The following is a 19,804-nucleotide window of genomic DNA, read 5'->3' as shown; positions in this document are numbered from 1 at the left end:
TTAACTTGCATTCTTTCTAATAGCCAGCAGGGGGCGACTCCTCTGGTTGCAAAAAGAAGTCTGATTGTATAGAAGTCTATGAGAAAAATGACCCTACTTCTCACTTGATTTATTACCTCAGTAAACATTGTAAACATGAGTTTATGGTCTCAATCGCTAGTTTCAAGTCTTCTTCAATACAGCATGATGTTCATTTAGTAAATTATGGTCCCATTTAGAGTCAAATAGACCATAAAACAGGGGATGCTTTAGGGCTTGTCTACCTTGTGATTGACAGGTCACTACCACGGCGTTGTCCGGTCTGGGAGTTGTTTGTATTTTCTTCGAACTTTAACCCTTTCACAGTGTGTTTTTTTAGTTCATGAAAGTTAATTATAACCCTTTTGGTTGCCAGAAAATGTCTTATTCAGTCTTCAGTTGTGCTTAGCTCCACCCTGAAGCTAAGCACAACTGAATGATGAATGAATGCCAATTCATTGTCTATGGAGCAGCTCCACACTTTATCCCCTATGACATCACAGTTTTGAGTTTTAGCACTCTATTTTTTTTGGATTTGGGAGGAGAGTTGTTTATGTTTATAATAATTTTAGACTGTCTTAGACCATAGGAATAATTGAAAATGTGTGTAGTTCCCCTTTAAAGTGTCTTTAAGACTGGCTGCACAGTATGGAGTGTGTTGTGTGTGTACAAAATTAGATTCCCATGTAAGATTTGTCCATGTGTAAGATACTTTCCCCCCACCTGTAATGTTAAATCATGTACACCAGTATTATAAAATCATTTACTTTGAATCATTCACAACACAATGAGTGTTTTTCCCTCTCAAAGCACTGGAATTCAATTCTTTACATTTAATTGGTTGATTACAAACACCTGCTGAGTCTACCAGTGTGGATCGGCGCGTGACTGCAGTGTGTTGTTGTCAGGCTGCTGAGTGACAGCCAACCCCGTTTGCAACATTACCAGGAGCCTGTGGGATTGAGAATTTAACTAACTCCACATTTTCTGGTGGATTATGGTCTAAATGCGCACGTCTGAGTCATATCCTCCATTGTGCTCAGGTCCCTGCACTTTAATCAGTTGAATTATTACTGCATGACTCTTCATGAAGTGAACAGTGCTGTTATTGGGGGAACTTCCACAACTCTTTCCCTTGAACCTCCACCTGAACCTCCACCTGAACCTGCAGAGCAGACATGACCAGCAGTCCGCCGAGTCCTTCTCCATCCCGATGGTTCAAAACGCTGCGAAGGTAACTTTAAATATTCACTTTAATGTACTTTTTTTAATATGAATGTTTCATGCTGTCAGTTGAAGAGATAGGCCTACCTCTACCTCTAGGCCTATATGATGCCTTGGAGTGAGGCTGGGTTAAAGATCTTTAGACTCCAGCTTTAGTGTATGTGCATCACCTGATTGGCTGGACTTTAGGATTTCCACTATCCTCCCTGCCTGCCAGTGGGGCTTTCACTGCATTGTGCATTGGCTTAACTGCACACTAACTCCATTCAGACAAAGTCCAGCAGCAGTGGAGACTGGAATAAACATGACTGGGAAATTAAAGGCGTGCTATGCTTGTCAGAGGAATGGCCGGTTAACATGCAGAAGGTATCTATAGTGATAAACTGTGGATGTGAGGATGTGTTTTATTGCCCTGTGGTGTCTAAATGAGTGGCTGCTGTTTCAGGACCAGGCTGGGGGAGCCCTGTCTGAAGACATACCCTCTGGAGTGTGTGGATCTGCTGAAGAGGGCGCGGGTCGCCTTCCAAGCTGGTCGCACCCTGAAGGAGGGCTTCAGACTATCTCAGCTGGAGGCGCTGGTGCGGATGCTGGAGGAACATGAGTGTGACTTTGTGGATGCTCTTGGAAGGGACCTTCATAAGGTGAGGGGTGAGGCAGTCACCTACAGCAGCTGTGTTTGTAAAAAAAACACCAGACTATGACAATGAGAATTGACATAATGTTCCAATTAGTAATGTCTGTATTTTTTTTAACCAGCCAAGGTTTGAGACAGTTGTGTCAGAGCTGATTCTCATCAAGAATGAGGCACTTCATGCCATCATCAACCTTAAGAAGTGGATGCAGCCGCAGCATGTGGAAAGAAACCTGGTGAGACTGTTGCCCCCTTTTCCCCCCAATAACATCTTATTAATATTATTGGGATTATTCACAATTTAGCCCACACAACCTTTTTGGAGAGAACATTCCGTCTCGCTACCACAAAGAAAAGTATTGTGCCGGCCCCGCCAAAGCAGATTAAAACTTAAGTTTCCTTGCCCTTTTTGTGAGTCAACATGTGCACTGGTAAACTTTCACTCATGAGAGTTCTGTTAACCTAATATCGAGCTTGTCTGATTGGTGTAGTCCACCACGCTGGACGAGTGTCTGATGGTCAGTGAGCCGCTGGGGGTGGTGTTCATAATGGGGACCTGGTGCAGTCCTGTCCAGACGTGTCTGGTGCCGCTGGTGGGGGCCATCGCAGCAGGTGCACACACTCAAAGACACTCATTTAATCAGTGTGATTCTAGTTGTCCTCACACAGGCTTGCTGATGATACTTTATTAATTTGTGTAGGAAACTGTGCAATCATCGGCCCCTCTGAGTGCACCTCTCACACAGCAGAGCTCCTTCATCGTCTCGTCCCCTTCTACTTGGACAATGTGAGTAATTACACAGCAGGGAGGACAGCAGACCTTTTTTGTCTTGAAGCAAAGGGTGACTTTTTGTGGGTCTTTTTGCTCAGATATCGCCTGGTTGACTAAATGCTTAGTATATACTTTGATGGAATAGGTAGCCCTAGATTTTTATTCCACTCATTTGAGTGATAACCCAGAATCAAACTATGATTCTGGGTTATCACATAGTGTACACTGTATATTGATTGGCAGGAAGGACCTATAATGCAACAGTAAAAATGTAATAATCTGATCTAAAATTCTCGTTTTCCTCAAGGAATGCTTCCATGGGATTCTTGCAGGCACGAGTGACTTGCCTGAAGTTGTGGAACTTAAATTTGACCACGTCTTCTTTACAGGTAAAGCTACCTATAAAATTGTTTCGTGATTATATAGTGATAAGTTATTAAGGATGTCTGTCGAACCCTATAGGTAGCAGGGAGGAGGGAAGCAGAATTGCTCAAGCTGCAGCTCGCACACTCACGCCCGTCACCCTGATTTTGGGTAGCAAGAACCCGTGTTATGTGGACCAAAACTGTGACATCATCACCACCGCGCAGCGCATCGCCTGGGCACGTTTCCACAATGCCGGACAGAGCATGGTGGCTCCTGACTACATCCTGTGCCACACGGACGTCCAAACACGGCTTGTGCAGGCCCTGAAGTGCATCCTGATGCAGTTCTACGGCTCTGACCCCAGAGAGTCACGCAGCTACGGCCGCATGGTCAATCTAGAGATCTTCAACCGTACGAGAGACATGCTGTGGAGATCTGGCAAGGTGGCTGTCGGTGGGCAAGTGATAGAAGCAGAGAAATATATCGGTAAGCATCCTCTGAAACAAAGCAAACTGTGTCATATGCATTACATTTAACCATTACATTTAACATGTTGTTAACTTGTTTTTTTTCTGTCTGAAGCCCCAACGATTTTGACAGAGGTAGCAGAATCAGATCCCATCATGCAACAGGACGTTTTTGGCCCAGTTCTTCCTGTTCTGACTGTAAACGACATGGATGAAGCAATTGCCTTCATTAATAAGCAAGGCAAACCCCTCTGTGTGTACGCATATTCCAGCAACAGCAAGGTACGTGACAGATTCAAGTTAAGACATTCATTGTACGAGCCTGGTGCAGCTGATGTGTATTCTGATCACGGGGCTGGCCTTTCTGACAATGCAGGTCATCTCGAGGCTAATGAGTGAGACCTCTAGTGGAAGCTTTTGCTCCAATGACGGCGTCCTGCAAACTCTGATGGTGGCCCTGCCTTTCGGTGGAGTTGGTAAGTCAGTCGCAGCAGCAGAGTACAAATTATGCCAAACATAGTGGTGGAATAAAATTACCCATATCAACTCTCCCATCACTTTTTTGACAGGTGCCAGTGGAATGGGTTCCTACCACGGCCGCTACAGCTTTGACACTTTCTCTCACAGGAAATCATGCCTGCTAAGAGGCACACGGTTTGAGTGTGTAACCTATCTGCGTTATCCGCCCTACGAGGACCGCAATCTGTCTCTAATGACATGGGCCAGTACCCTGTCCCAGAAGAGCCAGGGCTGGTGCCAGATCCTGTGATCGTGTGGGAGGGTGATAACCGAGCCATGCTGGAAGAAAGCCGAATGCCCCCTAAGTCAGCGACAGTCCTGACATGCAAATGTTTTGTTAGTGTATTAAAAATAGATGAGGACAAAACCTACTGGGGTGCAGCTGCATCTAACAGAGGAAGAGCAATATACATAGCAGCTGTTCAGTCTCTGGGTGATGATAATTATAAAATCAACAAGAAAAAGAGATGCTTGCCAGTATTTAAAATGTATCTGCTGCAGTGCCATAACTGTACACCAACTCAACTAAATGTATGTGATGGATGAAACATTACCTGTGCAAAATTAAATAACCAAGAGGTATATTTATTGGCTGAATGGTTTATTTTTTTTATATAAGAAAACAATATTGGACATCATTCATATTTATTGATATATAATAACAATACAAGTGAAATCTCTGCAACACCAACCATCCCCAAAAACAAATTGGGCCTGTGCCTTTTTGCTCATGTGAAAATCTGGTCATTCAGGTCTTTTGTAGATTTTCTCCTCGTTGCCATCTTTCATAGCTGCATATCTGGCCGCGGTGAACAGGTAGTCACTCAATCTGAGAGAAAATATTGGGACATTTATCAGATGTGTAAAAGAATAAACTATGTCCTCATATTAATTTTAAAGCACTGGACTGACCTGTTCAAAAACTTGGCAACATCTGGATCTGCCTCGCCTGACCGAACAATTGGAGCAACACTATAACAAGAACAAAGATCTATCAGAGCCCACTGAGCCGGAAAAGCAAGACAAAGGGGGTCATTTTACATCATTCAAGGCAAAGAACATGCTGCAACTCTGACCTGCGTTCTGCTCTGCGACACACTGTACGAGCCAAGTGCAAAGCTGCGCTGCCCTTCCCTCCAGACTGTGACACACAAAGCACAAGTATCAGTGCAAGAGGAAAACCTGGACTCTCATAAGAAGCCAGTGTCTCACACATGAACAAAAGGGCTTACAGGTAAAATGAAGTTGGTCAGCGGAGGGAGTTCTTCTGTGAATTCATCAATCCAGGTCTCCAGGTCTGCAATTGGCTGAGCTGTAAATTTTGTTCTCTCTGGCAAAAGCAAAACAGAAATAATCAATCCAAAAGATCCTCAAGCACACAAGGGGCAATATTTTACTGCATTAGACCAGCCAGCAAGTTCATACTTATGTGACTGTCTCTTGCAGATGATCGAGGGGTGGCAATATTGGAGCCCACGTCTTGTAAAATGCACTGTATCTACAAAGAGAAAAAAAAGAAAAATACTGTCAGAAACCTTATATCTGGCTGATGTACAATGTCTGCAATGAAGGAAGTTAATAAACACAACATGAAAATCAAACCTTGTCCAGCTGATATGTGAACGTGTGACCTTTGTCGAGGCAAAATTCTCTGGCCAAGCTGTAATGTACAATTCAACACGGTCACTTCAGGTGAGGCAGATTATGGAATAAGTTTTAAAGTGAACTGTGACAGGTGAAAAGTAGAAATGTTACCCTATAGCTGATGCCAGCTCATCTGTATTCCCCAAGGCTTCAAAAATATGATCTTCCTTTGGCCTCCTTTCTCCTGTAAATGTGCTTGAGAAACCTTTTAGGAGGCACAGCAAAAATGGAGTCAATTTTTTTAATAAATACTTATGGTAACAGTACTGTAACATGCTTTGTTTTGCTAGTTAAGTTGAAAAACAACCTTTGTCTCCAGTTTTGGTGTATATTTTGGGTACCCTGATGTCTCCTTCAGTGGCATAACTGTAGGAAACCGGAAGACAGGAAGATACAAGAGAATTATTTTTTGACATATTTGATACCAACACATGACTATTAATGCATGTAAGATAAGATAAGATATTCCTTTATTAGTCCGCCAGTGGGGGAATTTGCAGTGTACAGCAGCAAAGGGGATAGTGCAAAAAACATGATGCATCAGCTGACACAGTAAAAGAGTTAAACAAAGTGTAACAAAATATGAACCATCTAAATAGAAGGAAGTATAAAAATAGGAGCAGTATATACAGTATCGACAATAAACAGACTATTAACAAAATTGCACAAGTGGAAAATGATATTGCACAGTGAGAATGAAATGAAATTTCACCTGAAAATATCAGGTTATTGTCAGTTTTTTGGTGTGTAAGTGGTCTACTGGGAGCAGTGCTGTAAGGATCTGTGATGTACTCAGTATAATAACACTGTATTTTTTTTTATTTCACTGGGTCTCTAAAGTATCATTTTCAAACCAAGACTTTAGCTGCTGTGCTCCCTTTACTTCATAAGAGTATCCCTGTGTAGCAGCTAGCCAGCTGTTATTGCATAGAGTATCCCTGTGTAGCAGCTGCCCAGCTGTTACATACACAGTTACATGAATGACAAACATGTGCTAACACTTTGCAGCCTACTTTGACAAAGAACAGGGATGTACAACTACCTTCTGTCTGAACACAAGGCGTTTCTTGTCCGTAGCTCGTTTATAAGCCTGCTTGTCCTTACAACACACCGGAGGTGAGCAGGTTTGATTATAAACGATGCCATATTAAAGTTTAAGCTGCTAGCTGCTAAAGGTGAGCGATAGTGGAAAACGCCTCTTGTTTGTCTCTCCGGAGTGTCCGTAGTTTGTGGGCGTTTCCTTTATCATCGTATGATTGGTCAGCTCACCGTGTGGTTTGAGAACGCGGGATGCTGATTGGACGAAAGAATATATGCTCAACTAGCTGCGAGACGCTGATTGGACGAAAGAATATCTGTTCAACTAGCTGCGGACGCTGATTGGTTCCTGGAAGCCCAACCTATGTTAGTCCCGCCTCCTGTGTGCCCACCGTCGTGTTTTTAACCATGTGTGTTTTTAGCATGGTTTTTATCCCGCTGTTTGTTTTGTGCTCAGAGAAACTTCCTGCACTTTGACCAAAAAATCTTCTATATCCTCTATCATCGTCGAGTCTTGATGATAAACGTATCGCTGTGGGACAGAGTTGTCACCTGCTCGTTTGGTGCTTCAGAGGATTAACATTAGCTAAAGGTGGCTCACGTTAGCTACTAATAATAATAACAATAACACTGTCAGTGTGACAGGTTGAAGCTGAAGCTGCACACTTGTTACAGAGATGCAAGTGAAGGAGTTATTGGTGTCTGCTCCAGGGAAGGCTATCCTCCACGGAGAGCATGCTGTTGTTCATGGAAAGGTAACATGAAAGTACAGCTGACAGAGAGATGATATACTGAGTGTTTTTTTGTGTTTTTTTGTGTTTTTTTTTTTGTGTTTTTTACATTTATCCTTTGATATTGCAATATATTTTGTTATTAATTGTTTTTTATTTGTTTTTACTTGTTTTATTGACACAACAAACATTAATTACTTCTTTATTATTTTCTTCCATTTACATGCATGCTCTTTTTAAATATTTATATATTGTAATTTGCTTAATAAATTGTATATATGTATATATATGTTTTTGTTTTTATTTTGTTCTTTTTTTATTTTTTATTTATTATTGAATTGACCCTTTGGCAATATTGTTCACCTGACAGTCATGCCAATAAAGAAAATTGAATTGAAAATTGAATTGATACTGAGTGTATGAGATTTTAAAGTGAAGCTGGGTAACAGTCACGTCAGTCAGAGCAAAAAGGATACGATACAGGATGTCTTCAACAAATAACTTTTAATGCATTCAGTTTAAAATGTGATTATGCTACCCTCCAAGAGGCTGTCACTACTTTCATTTAAGTACATCTCTGTAAGTTGATTTTCCTACTGTAATGTAAAGAAACCAATAATTACCTGGAAGATAGACAAAATCACATCCAATAGACGACAAACTAGTATTAATTTGCACTAAAAGGGTTCAAAGTCGCTGAGTGCTGTTGTTGAAATTGTTATTTTGTTGTTTTTTTTGTTTTGTTCTTCTTCTTTGAGGTATTTATTTGTTTTGTTTTATCTTTTATTTTCTTTGTTTTCTTTGTTAGATATGTGAAATACATGAAATGTCATGTCTCTCTTTCTTTGATTACTGTGGAAATTCTGACTAAACATTTCATTGTATAATTTAATTATTAATATTGTTAGTCTGTCTGTATGTGTATATATACTGTATGTATATATGTTTATATGTAAAATTCAATAACAAAATATTGTTTTAAAAAAAAAAAAAGGTTTAAAAGTCTGTCCATTTATTAACCCTGTGCTCTCTGCTCAATTACAGGTGGCTCTTGCTGTGAGTTTGAACTTGAGAACATATTTACGGTTGAAAGGCACCAATACTGGCAATGTTTGCATCAACCTCCCAAATATTGACACATTCCTCTGCTGGGACTTGTCTGAACTGAAGCAGCTTGTTCCTTATTCCTGTGGTAAGGGATGGTGCAGCACTGCGGACCATTAACACCACAATGTCATTTTTACTGTCGGGTCTATATCATGCCTCCTATAGGACAGTACATGTAGGGACATTTCAGTATTGAGACTTTTTTCCACTGTTTAAAAAATAGTCCTATTTTTCTTAATGAACATTTAACTCCAACACATCTAATCATCAGATTAGGTACCACAACCTTTAGTCTCTAATGCAGCGATGAACTCACACATCTTCCGCATAATTGTCTGTGGACTTTGTTATGGTATCAGTCTTTGAACATATTGTACCATTAACTGGGACAACTAACCTTTTTGCAGAATTTCTCATTCTATACATATATATGTTTTCAGCTTTCTACAGATCAAAGTGGGTTGTTGTGATAATATTCTAGTGATTTTGATGATTTTTGTGTCTGTTCACAGGTAAGAGGGAGGAGGTGAAACGTCTGGATGCTGAACTTGTGAAGAGACTGCGTGAATTTCTTGGTGTCACCAATGGAAACTTAGATACTTGCAACATGGCCACCCTAGCCTTCCTCTACATCTACCTCTCACTGTTTGGATCAGGGTGAGATATTTCTTCCCAGCATTTATTCATTTTATTATTGCGGCTAGTTGGCTCAGATGGCCACAAAAATCACATTACAGATATTTCTGATACTGTGGAAAACTAGACACCAAAGAAAATGCCATCCAGTTACAGAGCTCTAGCGCTGGTTATTTCAGGCCAATCTAGGGCATCTTTGGCAAGAAAAGTAACAGCAGCTACAGTTAAAAAATGCAGAAGTAGACATGTCCATGTGCTTTATCTACAGGCAATGGAAAGCAATAGCGTCGGTGCAAATCTGACGCTGCAGATTTGGCACTCAAAGAGAGACTTTGAGGTGTAAAATATAGCATTTTTGTCAGTCCTCTGCTTTCCTGTGGCCTCACCAGATTTGAGACTAACTTGTCTGATGGTTAAGTCCCAGAAAATACTTTTTTAAAGAAGGGAAATAAGAAAAATAAAATGATTTACAAAATTTTGAAAAGCTAACATTTGGTGTTTTACAGACAGAAGCTGAATAGTGTTTCTGTAAGTATTTAAAGGGCCAGTGTGTAACATTTTGGGGGATCTATTAGCAGAAATTGACCGTAGTTCTCCGACATGTTTATGAAATTGGGGTAATGTGAGCCGCAGATTGCAAAACCGTGGTACCGCCAGCCGCCGCCTGACTTCCGTTGCTCCTAAAGTAACGTTATTATGGTAAGGATGGCCTCTGAGCGAGGCGAACGGCGTTACCACGGTTTTGCACTCAGTGGCTCACATTACCACAGTCTTGGAAAGGAAGGAGTGGGCGGAGGGGTACTCAGTTGGTTGCAATCTGCAACCTCACCACTAGATGTCGCCAAATCCTACACACCGTAACCTTTAATGTCCTCTGAAGGATAGGTGTGTGTTGAGTGTAATGATGTTTAATTTACATTAATTATTTTATTTTAGCTAACAGGTGCTACAAGTGTTGAATGTAAAACCTCAAAGATTCACATTAAAAAAATACAGCTGTAAACAAAACTGGTAGAATATAACAGGGTTATACAAAGTATTTGTCATAAGCAGAAGTCATTCCAGTCCTTTTGGAAATGCTTCATTTGCAAAAAATGTACTACCTATTGATAAAAATGTGTTCTTGAAATGAAGATAGTAAAAGGAGACAGACAGAAAGGTCGGATGTTAGTTTTAGCGACTCCAGCAGCTGCGAGGAGCACGGAGGATGCTCAGGAACATTAGAGCTGCAGGTTGTCGAGAGGTTTAATCGGCGCTGACACGGTGCTGCCGTGTCTGAGAGAGGTGATGGGTTCTGACAGGATGGCCGCTAATGAGAGTCTGGCACTGGGCCACACTGCAGCCTTTAACAAGTCTGGATGTGTCTTTCCCTCGAGAGAAGAGCCGGACAATTAGTTTAGAGTATTCTCCTGTCTGCCCAAAAGCAGCTTCCCTGACAGACATTGACAGCAATGTCAAGCAACTTTCTGTTGCATATAGTAGTGTATGGATTACTTAACATTAAACACTCCCTATGGTTATGGATATACCGTAACTGTACCAGTTATATTAAGTAAAGTAAAGAAGGGAATATGATACATTGTTTACTTAATACTTAAGTAAGTCATGGACACAGTATTTAAGTCTTTATATGTATAAACAGAGGTTCAGTTTTCACGTTTATTTCCTCAGTGAGCTGCCCAGCTTGACGGTGTCTGTGTGGTCGGAGCTGCCAACTGGAGCAGGACTGGGGTCAAGTGCTGCCTACTCAGTGTGTTTAGCTGCAGCTCTGCTCTGTGCAAGTGGAGCCATCCCCCCTCCTCTCAAAGAGTGGGATCACACTGCCAGGTAACAACATTATATTAACAGGAATGCCTCTTTTATGAGCTGTGTATGCAAGTTGTGTATACCACTGTTAGGCCTGATGAATATGCTCCAAAACAGGATCACAGACGTGATTTTACCTCTCCCATGTCTCGTACTATGCAAACAGTCTGACTAAAAGTTATTTGGTTTGATGTTTACGGAAAATGAAAGACCTTGAATCACAGCACTATACTTCTTAAATAGAAATACTGATACGTGGTTGGGGGTCAACATGAATGCCTGTACAATATAATGCAATCCAAAACGGTAGCCTAAAATGCAATAAATACAATTTTTGAGAAGCGTATGATGTTAAATTTTTGATGAATGTGTCAACTCATTTTCTTAAATTTGCCTTTAATTTAACTAGTTTTTCAAATGAAAATGATTGCATAACTATGTCACACAAACCAACACAATACAACTTATGTCTTTACTAATTACTCAATTATGTAATTACTCAAACCGATTAATAGATTATCAAAATAGTTGGCCATTAATTTAGTAGTTGACAACTAATCTTTAATTAATTGTTGCAGCTCTAGTTGATAGTGTTTTCTACCTACCAAAATGTAACATTTTAGATACGCTCATCATCACAAACGGCAGCTGTATAATCGCTCATTGGACACCCAACTAAGGCAGTTAGAGGGTCTGTTGGGAAACAAAGTTCTCCTCTAATTTACAAATAATTGCAGGTGGTGTCAGGAGGACCTGGAGCGGATCAACAGCTGGGCTTTCCAAGGGGAGATGATCATCCACGGTAATCCTTCAGGAGTAGACAACGCTGTAGGAACATGGGGTGAGGCCTGATATTATCTGGCATACGGTGCAGTACATATGGTGTTATACCTCCCTTTGTCTCCGTGGACACGGAGCCACCACTGTTCATTATCATTTGATGATTATCTGTGTAATGATTTTGATTTCCCTGTTTGTAGGTGGCATGCTGAGATTCTTGGCTGGGAAGATAATACCACTGAGCAGGTAATGGCACTGATGAACACATTTTTATTTCATTTCATTTAAAAAGAGTACACTGTGTGAATTAATAAAAATCTGTGTATTTGTTTCCTAACGGAAGCCAAATATTGTTTGGGTAAAATTAGTGCACCAGAATAATATGTCTGCTTTACTTTCCAGGGTGCCGTTATTAAGAATCCTCCTCACTAACACCAAAGTACCACGTAGCACCAAGGTACTTGTTGCCAGGGTGAAGGACAAGATTAACAAGGTACTAAATGGTTTCTTCCTCCCCCGTGTGTTACTTGCCTACACTGTAATTAATATAATAGGCAGTGCTTTTGCATGGCAGATACTCCAGAGCCTGGCGTTGAGTGCCTTCATAAAATATTGAAATTAAACTCTTAGCCAGCGCCCCTGTGTGCTGTTGCCTTGGTGACACCAGCAGGTGTGCAGCTTTCTGCCTCAGACATGGATCGGCCTGGATGGTGTTGTGGCAGTGTTGTGACCAAAATCAAACCTCCCGTTTTACAATCTGTATTTGTATAAAGCTGTTTTTTTTTTTTTTTTAAACATATGCACAAATACACTTGTTGTTTGATCTGTAGTGATGACTTTGTGTAGAGATGCTGTGCTCATGTAAGGTTGGGGATGTTGATTTCCTTTGTTTTTGTTTTCCTCTCCTGTAGTTTCCCTCCATCATGACCCCGGTGCTCGACTCAGTTGATGCCATTTCCTGCACTTGTGAGAAAGTCCTCTCAGAAATGACCTGTGAGCCCATCACTGGAGAGCACTACAATATTCTAGAGGTACAACATATTAATAGATTGTGTAAGGGTTCTTGCATCATAAACGAGTCATTGATGTTACATCGGACTTTTGTTCCTTTTTTTAATGTAACATGTCTTAAACCAGAGAGCCCACATTCACATGAGTAACTAGAATGGCACTCGGAGAGCGCAGACCTCCGCCAAGCTGCCCAAGTACGATTCCCCCCCCCCCCCTCTCTGTGCAGCTTGCGCCATCATCCACGTGTATTTTTGTTTATGTTGAGATCAGCTGTACGCAACGGAGCATCGTAAAACACTTCATTCAAACTGGACAGAAACAAAGTAAAAATCACCTAAACCGTTGTTGTTACTCTTTCCAACAATCACCAAGTGTGCTTTGGTCGAACTCAACTGTAATTTCACCGAGTTTAATGTGAAAAAACACCAAATCTACAGGTGTCCTTCCCCTCCCTCCAACCCCCGCTCTCTCTCTGTCCCTCTCTCTGCAGGCAGAAGGAAAGAGGCAGGGTGACGCGCCATGAACGCCGGTGAAAACATAACCTCCTTCCTAGGCCTTCGGCCTTGGCGGAGGTGATTATCTGCCAATAGCAACAGATATTATTATCAACATCTGTGTCTTATCATTCATAGGAGCTCATTGATATGAACCAGCACCATCTGAATGTGATGGGTGTAGGACACCCGTCCCTGGACACAGTGTGCCGAGTCACATTGACTAAAGGGCTCCACAGCAAGCTGACCGGTGCAGGGGGAGGAGGCTGTGGCATCACCCTTCTGAGACCAGGTACTGTAGGCCAATACTCTACTGTCACAACAGTGTGCATTTTAAATGTTTGTAAAAAAGGGTGAAGTTGAAGGTAGACAAAAAGTGACATAAAAAAATATTTTTTTTTTTTTATTAAAATTACTGATGCGTTTCGGCCTTTTTCAGAGCATCAATAAAGTTAAGAGCAAATCACTTGACAATTTTTAAATGGGATCTTTATGATATTTAGAGCATTAATATAGCAGCAAACAACTATTTGCTATGTTAAGATATAGAGGAGTATTGTCTACCTGAGCAGAGAATGAAGTTGCTCTCCCTCTGTGTGTGAGTTGTAATCTAAGCTTCTCCTCGCTTTGTGGACATCGCCGGGCTGGCTGCGCATGCTTTTAGTGCATGCATGTGCATGTGAGCTTGCCCCACTGGCGAGCTCATGGCCGCCGCTCTATACTGCTATCATACGGTGGTTACAGCTGATAACGCCGTCCCGACCAACGGCGCCGTTGTGGATGCGTAGATCCCACCCTGCGGTTCCCCCTCAGGTTAACACTGTTAACCCTGTCTGCACTGTTGCTGCTGTTTTTACAGGTAGAGCTGTTAGCACTGTTAGCTGCGAGCCACTGGCTCAGCTGCCGCCATGTTGAGAGTCGAGTGGAGGCAATAGAAATGCTCCTAATCTCGCTTTCAGCACCTTTTAAATGATGCATTTAATTAAAATTAATATCACATTTTATTGAGGCTATACTGCATCCTCCAATTTTTGTCATATAATAAATTGAATTTGATAAGGGATGTTTGATGAGCCAAACTGTCAGACTCCTGCTGACAACAAATGCTCTGTTTTCCTCAAACGCTCCCTCACTCTTCCTCTCTGAAGCAATGATTTGAGTGGCAGGAAATGATGAGAAGGCTGCACAAGAAAGGTCCTTTGGTGTGCAGGTACTACTGTAGAATATGTTATAAGGAGACTTTGTATCATCCTCTCTTTGACAAAACAAACAAGCAACGCACCTGTGAGTTCAGTCTTTGTTTATGCCTGCAGCCTGTAGCATACTGAATTTTCATGCGTCTAAAGTCCTCTAAATAGATTTTCAAATGCTCTTTATTTGTTTTCTTAGCAAACATTTCCATCCGTGTGAATTGCAGCAATTTTCAAATAGATTGTCTTGTTATCTTCTCTGATGTTCTCAGAGAGTCTTTGTGTTAAAGCTCTTTGAGTTGAGGAAGCAAGCACTAAGCTCAGTTATTTTATCACTGCATTGGAGCTGCTCTTCCATCTGAAGCTTTAAATTTAAGCTGGATGCATGGTTAGCGTAAGTGTTACTGTGCAGCTGAAGTGGGCTTTGGACTATTTCCTTTACAACAAACAGCAGGGAAGTGCCAGATGTTTGACGTAAGTGACGAGGTTTTTGTGTGGCTCCAGTGTTGTCCTTTTGCTGTTAGTGACTTTACAACTCCATCCTTGAAAGCACCACTGTAGCCCGTTTAGTCATGTACACTAAACTCAAACAGCTGTCTCGTTAGCTTGCAATCCATTTATCTTGTAATGTATAATGTAAACTATAACCCATCCTGACACAACCTTTCTTGACTTTATTATGACTTGTTTTGTTTTGTAGAAACGGACTCCTCTGTTGTCCAGACTACAGTGCGGGACTTGAAAGACTGCGGCTTTGACTGCTGGGAAACGAGTATTGGCGGGGCGGGCGTCCAGCAGCACTCTCCTCTCTCTGTTAAGGAGGAAGTTCTGGAGATTTTAAACCGTTACTGAGACTATTTGAGGACAAATGGGCTGTTTGTCTTCTCGTCGTTTTTACCTGAAGACCTGAGGTGTGCTCCACTAATGAAGTGAGCCGAGGGGAACAAGGAAAATGTCACACTGAGCGGAGCTGGACGGAGCCTCCAGAATTTTTCCTGACAGGAAAACAATCTAATTGTTTTGAACTAACAAGGCAACGGTGTCTCTAACAAATTGCTGATATTAATTTTGAAATGTGGGAAAATGACAGATACTCGAGGGTACAATTATATGTGCTGAGCGCTTTGTCCACTAGATGGCATTAGAGTTGCACAAATGCTTTTTATGAAACAGACTGTATGGTGAGAGGCTCTGATAAATTGATTAATGTGTAAGTGAAGCACTGGCAGAATTAATTTATAGTTTCATCCAAAATGCTTAACGTAGTAACATACCTTAATGGATTAGATGATTGTCAGTCATTAATTGCTCTTGGCATTGTAACATGCAATGTTGTTGGATAACCGAAATAATGAAAAAGATCATTTTATGGAAAATGATGATGGAGACAAAGTGTGATAAATGAAATTGTTTTCTGTTTTTTTAACAAAACCCAATGAATATTATTCAGATTTCTTCTTTAGTCTTCACAGTTGTTCAAAGAGGTTTATCAAAGTGACTGTACTTTAATATTTCTCCGCATCATAAACAATGTTGGTGAAACCACAAAATAATAATGTCATAAATATACTCAGAGGACTATTTGCATATAATATAAAACTTTCACACTCATAAATTATTAAATACAGATGTATGCTGCTTTGAATCAACATCCAACCTACTGTTTTTATTTTGATCTACTTTTAACATAGAAGTGTTTAAATTCAAAATAATGCAGAAACCAAGTATTTTATTTATTCATTTTAAATCTCAAATAAAAAAAATAATATGTAATATCTGTTGCGGTTTGGTAAAAATTGTATTTAAAAATAATGCATGCCACATGATGTTCCTTTCTGCAGTTAAAGACCAACTAGCTGTTTTGTTTTGCTAATAGCGGATGGAGACAGCAGGAGTGTGTGGCCTCTCTGGAGCCTCTGGATTAGCGCCACTATAATGTGAATCAACAACAACCAGCGTCCTTCTGTGAGTCATTTGTGCTGACACATATGCACACACACACACACACACACACACACACACACCAGCTTCCCCATATTCTCCTCCACCTAATTGCTCATCCTCCTAAGCATTACGAAATATTCTGCAAATGCCGCAGATACAGAAGAAGGATCTGTTTAGAATATCCCTGATTTGGGGAAAAGGTCACGGTGGGATTCGGTTGGGTTTGAATATCCATTTCATTTTCTATTTTTTAAATGTCATGAAGATTGAGTAGTATGAATCTGGCAGTGTACGTGAATACACAACATTTGTCACCCTCCCTCCTTTTCCGCCTGGCGCCCCCTCTGTCCTCTTGAATTGTGTCATCTTTATGTCAGGGCAGCCCCCCGTCAGTGCGCCGCACAGTTGCCCCTAACCCCTGCTGGAATTTAATTACCACTGCGCTTTTCAATTGAAATGGCATTGACGAGGGGGGACAAGAGGGAGACAACAGAGCCTGTTTCATTTGAAGCCCCTCTCTTTCTTTTCCGTCTCATTCTCTCTCACTCCTTTTTACCCCTGCAAGGCACAGATGGTATTTTTTTTATCAATGTCAGCGCCTGCTTCTTTCTGCTCTGATGAATAGAATCTAAAGAGGCCCTGAGATTATTTCAGATAACAGAGGGAGTGAGGAAAGGGGGTCAAGGATAGAGGGAGAATGTCAGAAAGGGAGAGGTGCTGTCCGAGCAGCGTGGAAGGAGACGTACAAATCATTTAACATTTAACGTTTAGAGAGTTTTGTCGGGATGGATCAATGTGGGAGAATCAAGGATGTATAATTCATTTTGTCCAAGCAGGAGGAATGAAATGTTAAATGTGAATTTGCTGAGTGGTCACGCTCACTGTGGCACATTCCCTCTGTTCCCTCCGTCGACTGGTGAAATGCTTGTCAGGAGCCATTAAGTTTGAACACAGAATTAGACCTGACTGACAAGATATCATGTTGCTGTTGGCCACTGGTTTTGCTAACAGGGATTCAGTGTGTGACTTCCTATAGGGAGCATTTGCATTGACATATAGAGGCCTCTGGATCACAGTATGATGTCTACTGTTATTGTGGAAAATCACAATGTGTGTATATTATAATTTTTGTCAGGATATGTGTGTGTGAAAGGGGATGTGCAATTGGCCACAGCAGGGAACATCCGTGCAACCATCTTCTCCCAGCATTCATACCGCCGCACTGACGGAGGCAACATCAGCATCATGAGCTCCTCTCAGTAATGATGGGCTGTATGATCCTCCTGGGGGTGTTTGTCCTTTCGGTAAGTGGGGGGTGGCGGACGGTGTTAGTTGCAGGGGTCCAATTAAGACAGCCGAGTACAAAGGCGCTGCCAAAGGATTTAGTTTTAGGAACATTGAATTGTTCTCTAAGTCCCAGCTCATCATACTTTTTTAATCCGATGTAAAGGATAAGCTTTCCTTGAAATATGCAGTTGGAATACGGGTTTCAGCATTAACCATCTTGGAACTCAAAACACAGCAATAGCTCCTTGGGACCCCTCATCCAGGGTCTGACATTAACTTTTTTTACTGCAAGCTTTTTTTTTGTCTGCCACCCAGAAATTTTACCTTCCTTTTTTTAAATCTCTCTCCTTCAAACAACAAGTCAAGTTTCTCACCAAAAACTACATTTTACAACTGTGGTTCCCAAACTGGGGGGCGGGACCCCTAAAGAGGGCCCAGAGTTATAAAAGGGGGGGCGCGGCAAGGCAAGGCCAAATATCAATGATGCATGGTTCTGCATTGGCCTGGGGTAACATGATAACATCATGATAACGTTATAATTTACCTTCGCCCAATAGTCATTTTTACTGATTAGAGCTTGAACGTATCATAATGTAACAATGGAACCTCCGTTAACGTTAGTAGCTCCGTTATTTCGCCAAGCAGGACTGTGCTGCCTACCGGCTGCTAACAGCTAGCTAACGTTACTAGCTCTCTTCCTGTCAATTTCAACACAGATTTGTTGTTCACAACGTAGCATAATCAGGGAAACAATAGGATAGGTCCCTCCAGGTTTGTAATCGCCACACAGTTGAGTGTTTTTTTTCCCCCTCCACCATGGCTCCGGTCCCAAACAAACTGAAACATGATACAGCGTGCGTATGGCATTACGTCATTGTGCATGCGTAACTGTCGGACAGCATTGACAAGAGGAATCAGAAGTCAAGGAGGCATGCAATATCAAGGAATCTGACAACTAGGAACCGGTTCTCAATGGGAAACGGTTCTCGATTCCCATCCCTAGCATTTTCCCTGTCCCTATCTGGTGACTGGGTTGGATGGAAATGTCTTTAGCTTACTGCAGGTATTTGGTTATAAATTTAAGTATTTTGACCTGATGATGGTGCTAGAGGAAAAGGCAATCCTTAACATTTAATTCCTGGTTGATTTAGAGTTTCTATTTGAGTCAAAACAATTGAATTGTGCTTTGAGTGTAGCAGTCTGGAGTCTTTTTGTTGATACATGAGCTTCAGGTTTTCAGAATTGTGTGCATAGTTCCTTTTTTGTGTGTGTGTGATTACAATGGAGAAAAACTGTAATGCAGATTCCTGGGAATGTCACCACAGACACCCAGTTATTAATATAGCAAATATATAAATATTGCAATACTTTCATCCGTGGGCCATATACTCAGTCAGTGTTACCGTCTTCGGCGATAGATAGTGACTAAACAGACATTTATTTATATGAAAATCTTCGAGATTGACACAATTCATCCCGAGGAGCACCCGACTGTCTGTGCAAAAGTTCATGACAATACTGGCCGAGTCATTTCACTTGAACCAGAAATGTCCCCAAAGTAGTTGAGATCCATCCTCTGGGGACCATGAATGAATGTACAGAGTTTCACATTAATCCGTCACATATTTGTTGAGATATTTCCGTCTGGACCAAACAAACAAATATCAGAGGAAGGTCTCGAAAAATAAATCAGATTTTTGTGTTGCAGAATTTTTTTTTCTGCTTTCCTGTCCTTCCTGTCATCTCCTGACCCTTCAGGTTTTTTTTTGTGACCCTTTGTGGGGCTGCTGACCCCCAGATTGAGAACCTCTCCTTAACTCTTTCCCTTAGACAAAATATTTCAAATGAGGTTTCCACCTGGAGGATGTATTTGGTCTAGAACTTCACTCATGTTTACGTAATGGGTCCACAGTGTATAGACCTGCTTGAGCTGTATTATTGTAAACATCTGAAACACATGACACAGAGCGACTCCCAGTCCACGTCCCATTTTCCATCATGGAATTGTATCATGTCATTGTATTGATCCTGTAATTGATTCTGTGAAGTCGAGGGCACCTGCAACATACTCTGTCATCCCTCAGCGCCAGGAGCGCTCTTGTTTAATTGCAGGCTAAGGCGCTGGTTTTTCTTGTTGCC

At 41.4% G+C, this 19,804-nt stretch overlaps 4 protein-coding genes across 4 annotated transcripts in view; 3 read left to right on the top strand and 1 right to left on the bottom strand.

The window, feature by feature from the left end:
• The first annotated feature begins 271 nt into the window (after nt 1–271).
• On the top strand, nt 272–4,579 carry aldh3b2 (aldehyde dehydrogenase 3 family, member B2). Its single transcript, XM_037779124.1, has 11 exons — nt 272–299; nt 1,062–1,252; nt 1,688–1,883; nt 1,999–2,109; nt 2,365–2,485; nt 2,575–2,660; nt 2,953–3,034; nt 3,108–3,497; nt 3,594–3,760; nt 3,855–3,954; nt 4,048–4,579. The coding sequence occupies exons 2-11, from the start codon at nt 1,197–1,199 to the stop codon at nt 4,245–4,247; spliced, it is 1,509 nt and encodes a 502-aa protein (XP_037635052.1). The 5' UTR covers nt 272–299; nt 1,062–1,196; the 3' UTR covers nt 4,248–4,579.
• Nucleotides 4,580–4,581: 2 nt separating this feature from the next.
• On the bottom strand, nt 4,582–6,872 carry mmab (metabolism of cobalamin associated B). Its single transcript, XM_037779126.1, has 9 exons — nt 6,684–6,872; nt 5,949–6,007; nt 5,753–5,846; nt 5,600–5,657; nt 5,423–5,495; nt 5,230–5,327; nt 5,074–5,138; nt 4,910–4,969; nt 4,582–4,826 (listed from the first exon to the last, which is right to left on the bottom strand). The coding sequence occupies exons 1-9, from the start codon at nt 6,785–6,787 to the stop codon at nt 4,742–4,744; spliced, it is 696 nt and encodes a 231-aa protein (XP_037635054.1). The 5' UTR covers nt 6,788–6,872; the 3' UTR covers nt 4,582–4,741.
• A 190-nt stretch (nt 6,873–7,062) lies between these two features.
• Nucleotides 7,063–16,083, top strand: mvk (mevalonate kinase). The gene is made up of 10 exons (XM_037777466.1): nt 7,063–7,434; nt 8,455–8,602; nt 9,030–9,174; nt 10,825–10,980; nt 11,697–11,800; nt 11,940–11,985; nt 12,142–12,232; nt 12,651–12,770; nt 13,383–13,536; nt 15,135–16,083. The coding sequence occupies exons 1-10, from the start codon at nt 7,357–7,359 to the stop codon at nt 15,284–15,286; spliced, it is 1,194 nt and encodes a 397-aa protein (XP_037633394.1). The 5' UTR covers nt 7,063–7,356; the 3' UTR covers nt 15,287–16,083.
• Nucleotides 16,084–16,224: 141 nt separating this feature from the next.
• Nucleotides 16,225–19,804, top strand: part of fam222a (family with sequence similarity 222 member A) — a 103,790-nt gene continuing 100,210 nt past the window's right edge. The window contains exon 1 of the mRNA XM_037777463.1: nt 16,225–16,399. The gene's annotated coding sequence lies outside the window, so the exon portion shown is untranslated. The remainder of the gene's footprint in view (nt 16,400–19,804) is intronic.

This window comes from Sebastes umbrosus, chromosome 8, assembly GCF_015220745.1.
Source record: "Sebastes umbrosus isolate fSebUmb1 chromosome 8, fSebUmb1.pri, whole genome shotgun sequence".
NCBI lineage: Eukaryota > Metazoa > Chordata > Actinopteri > Perciformes > Sebastidae > Sebastes > Sebastes umbrosus.
This window is presented reverse-complemented; position numbering and strand designations above follow the sequence as displayed.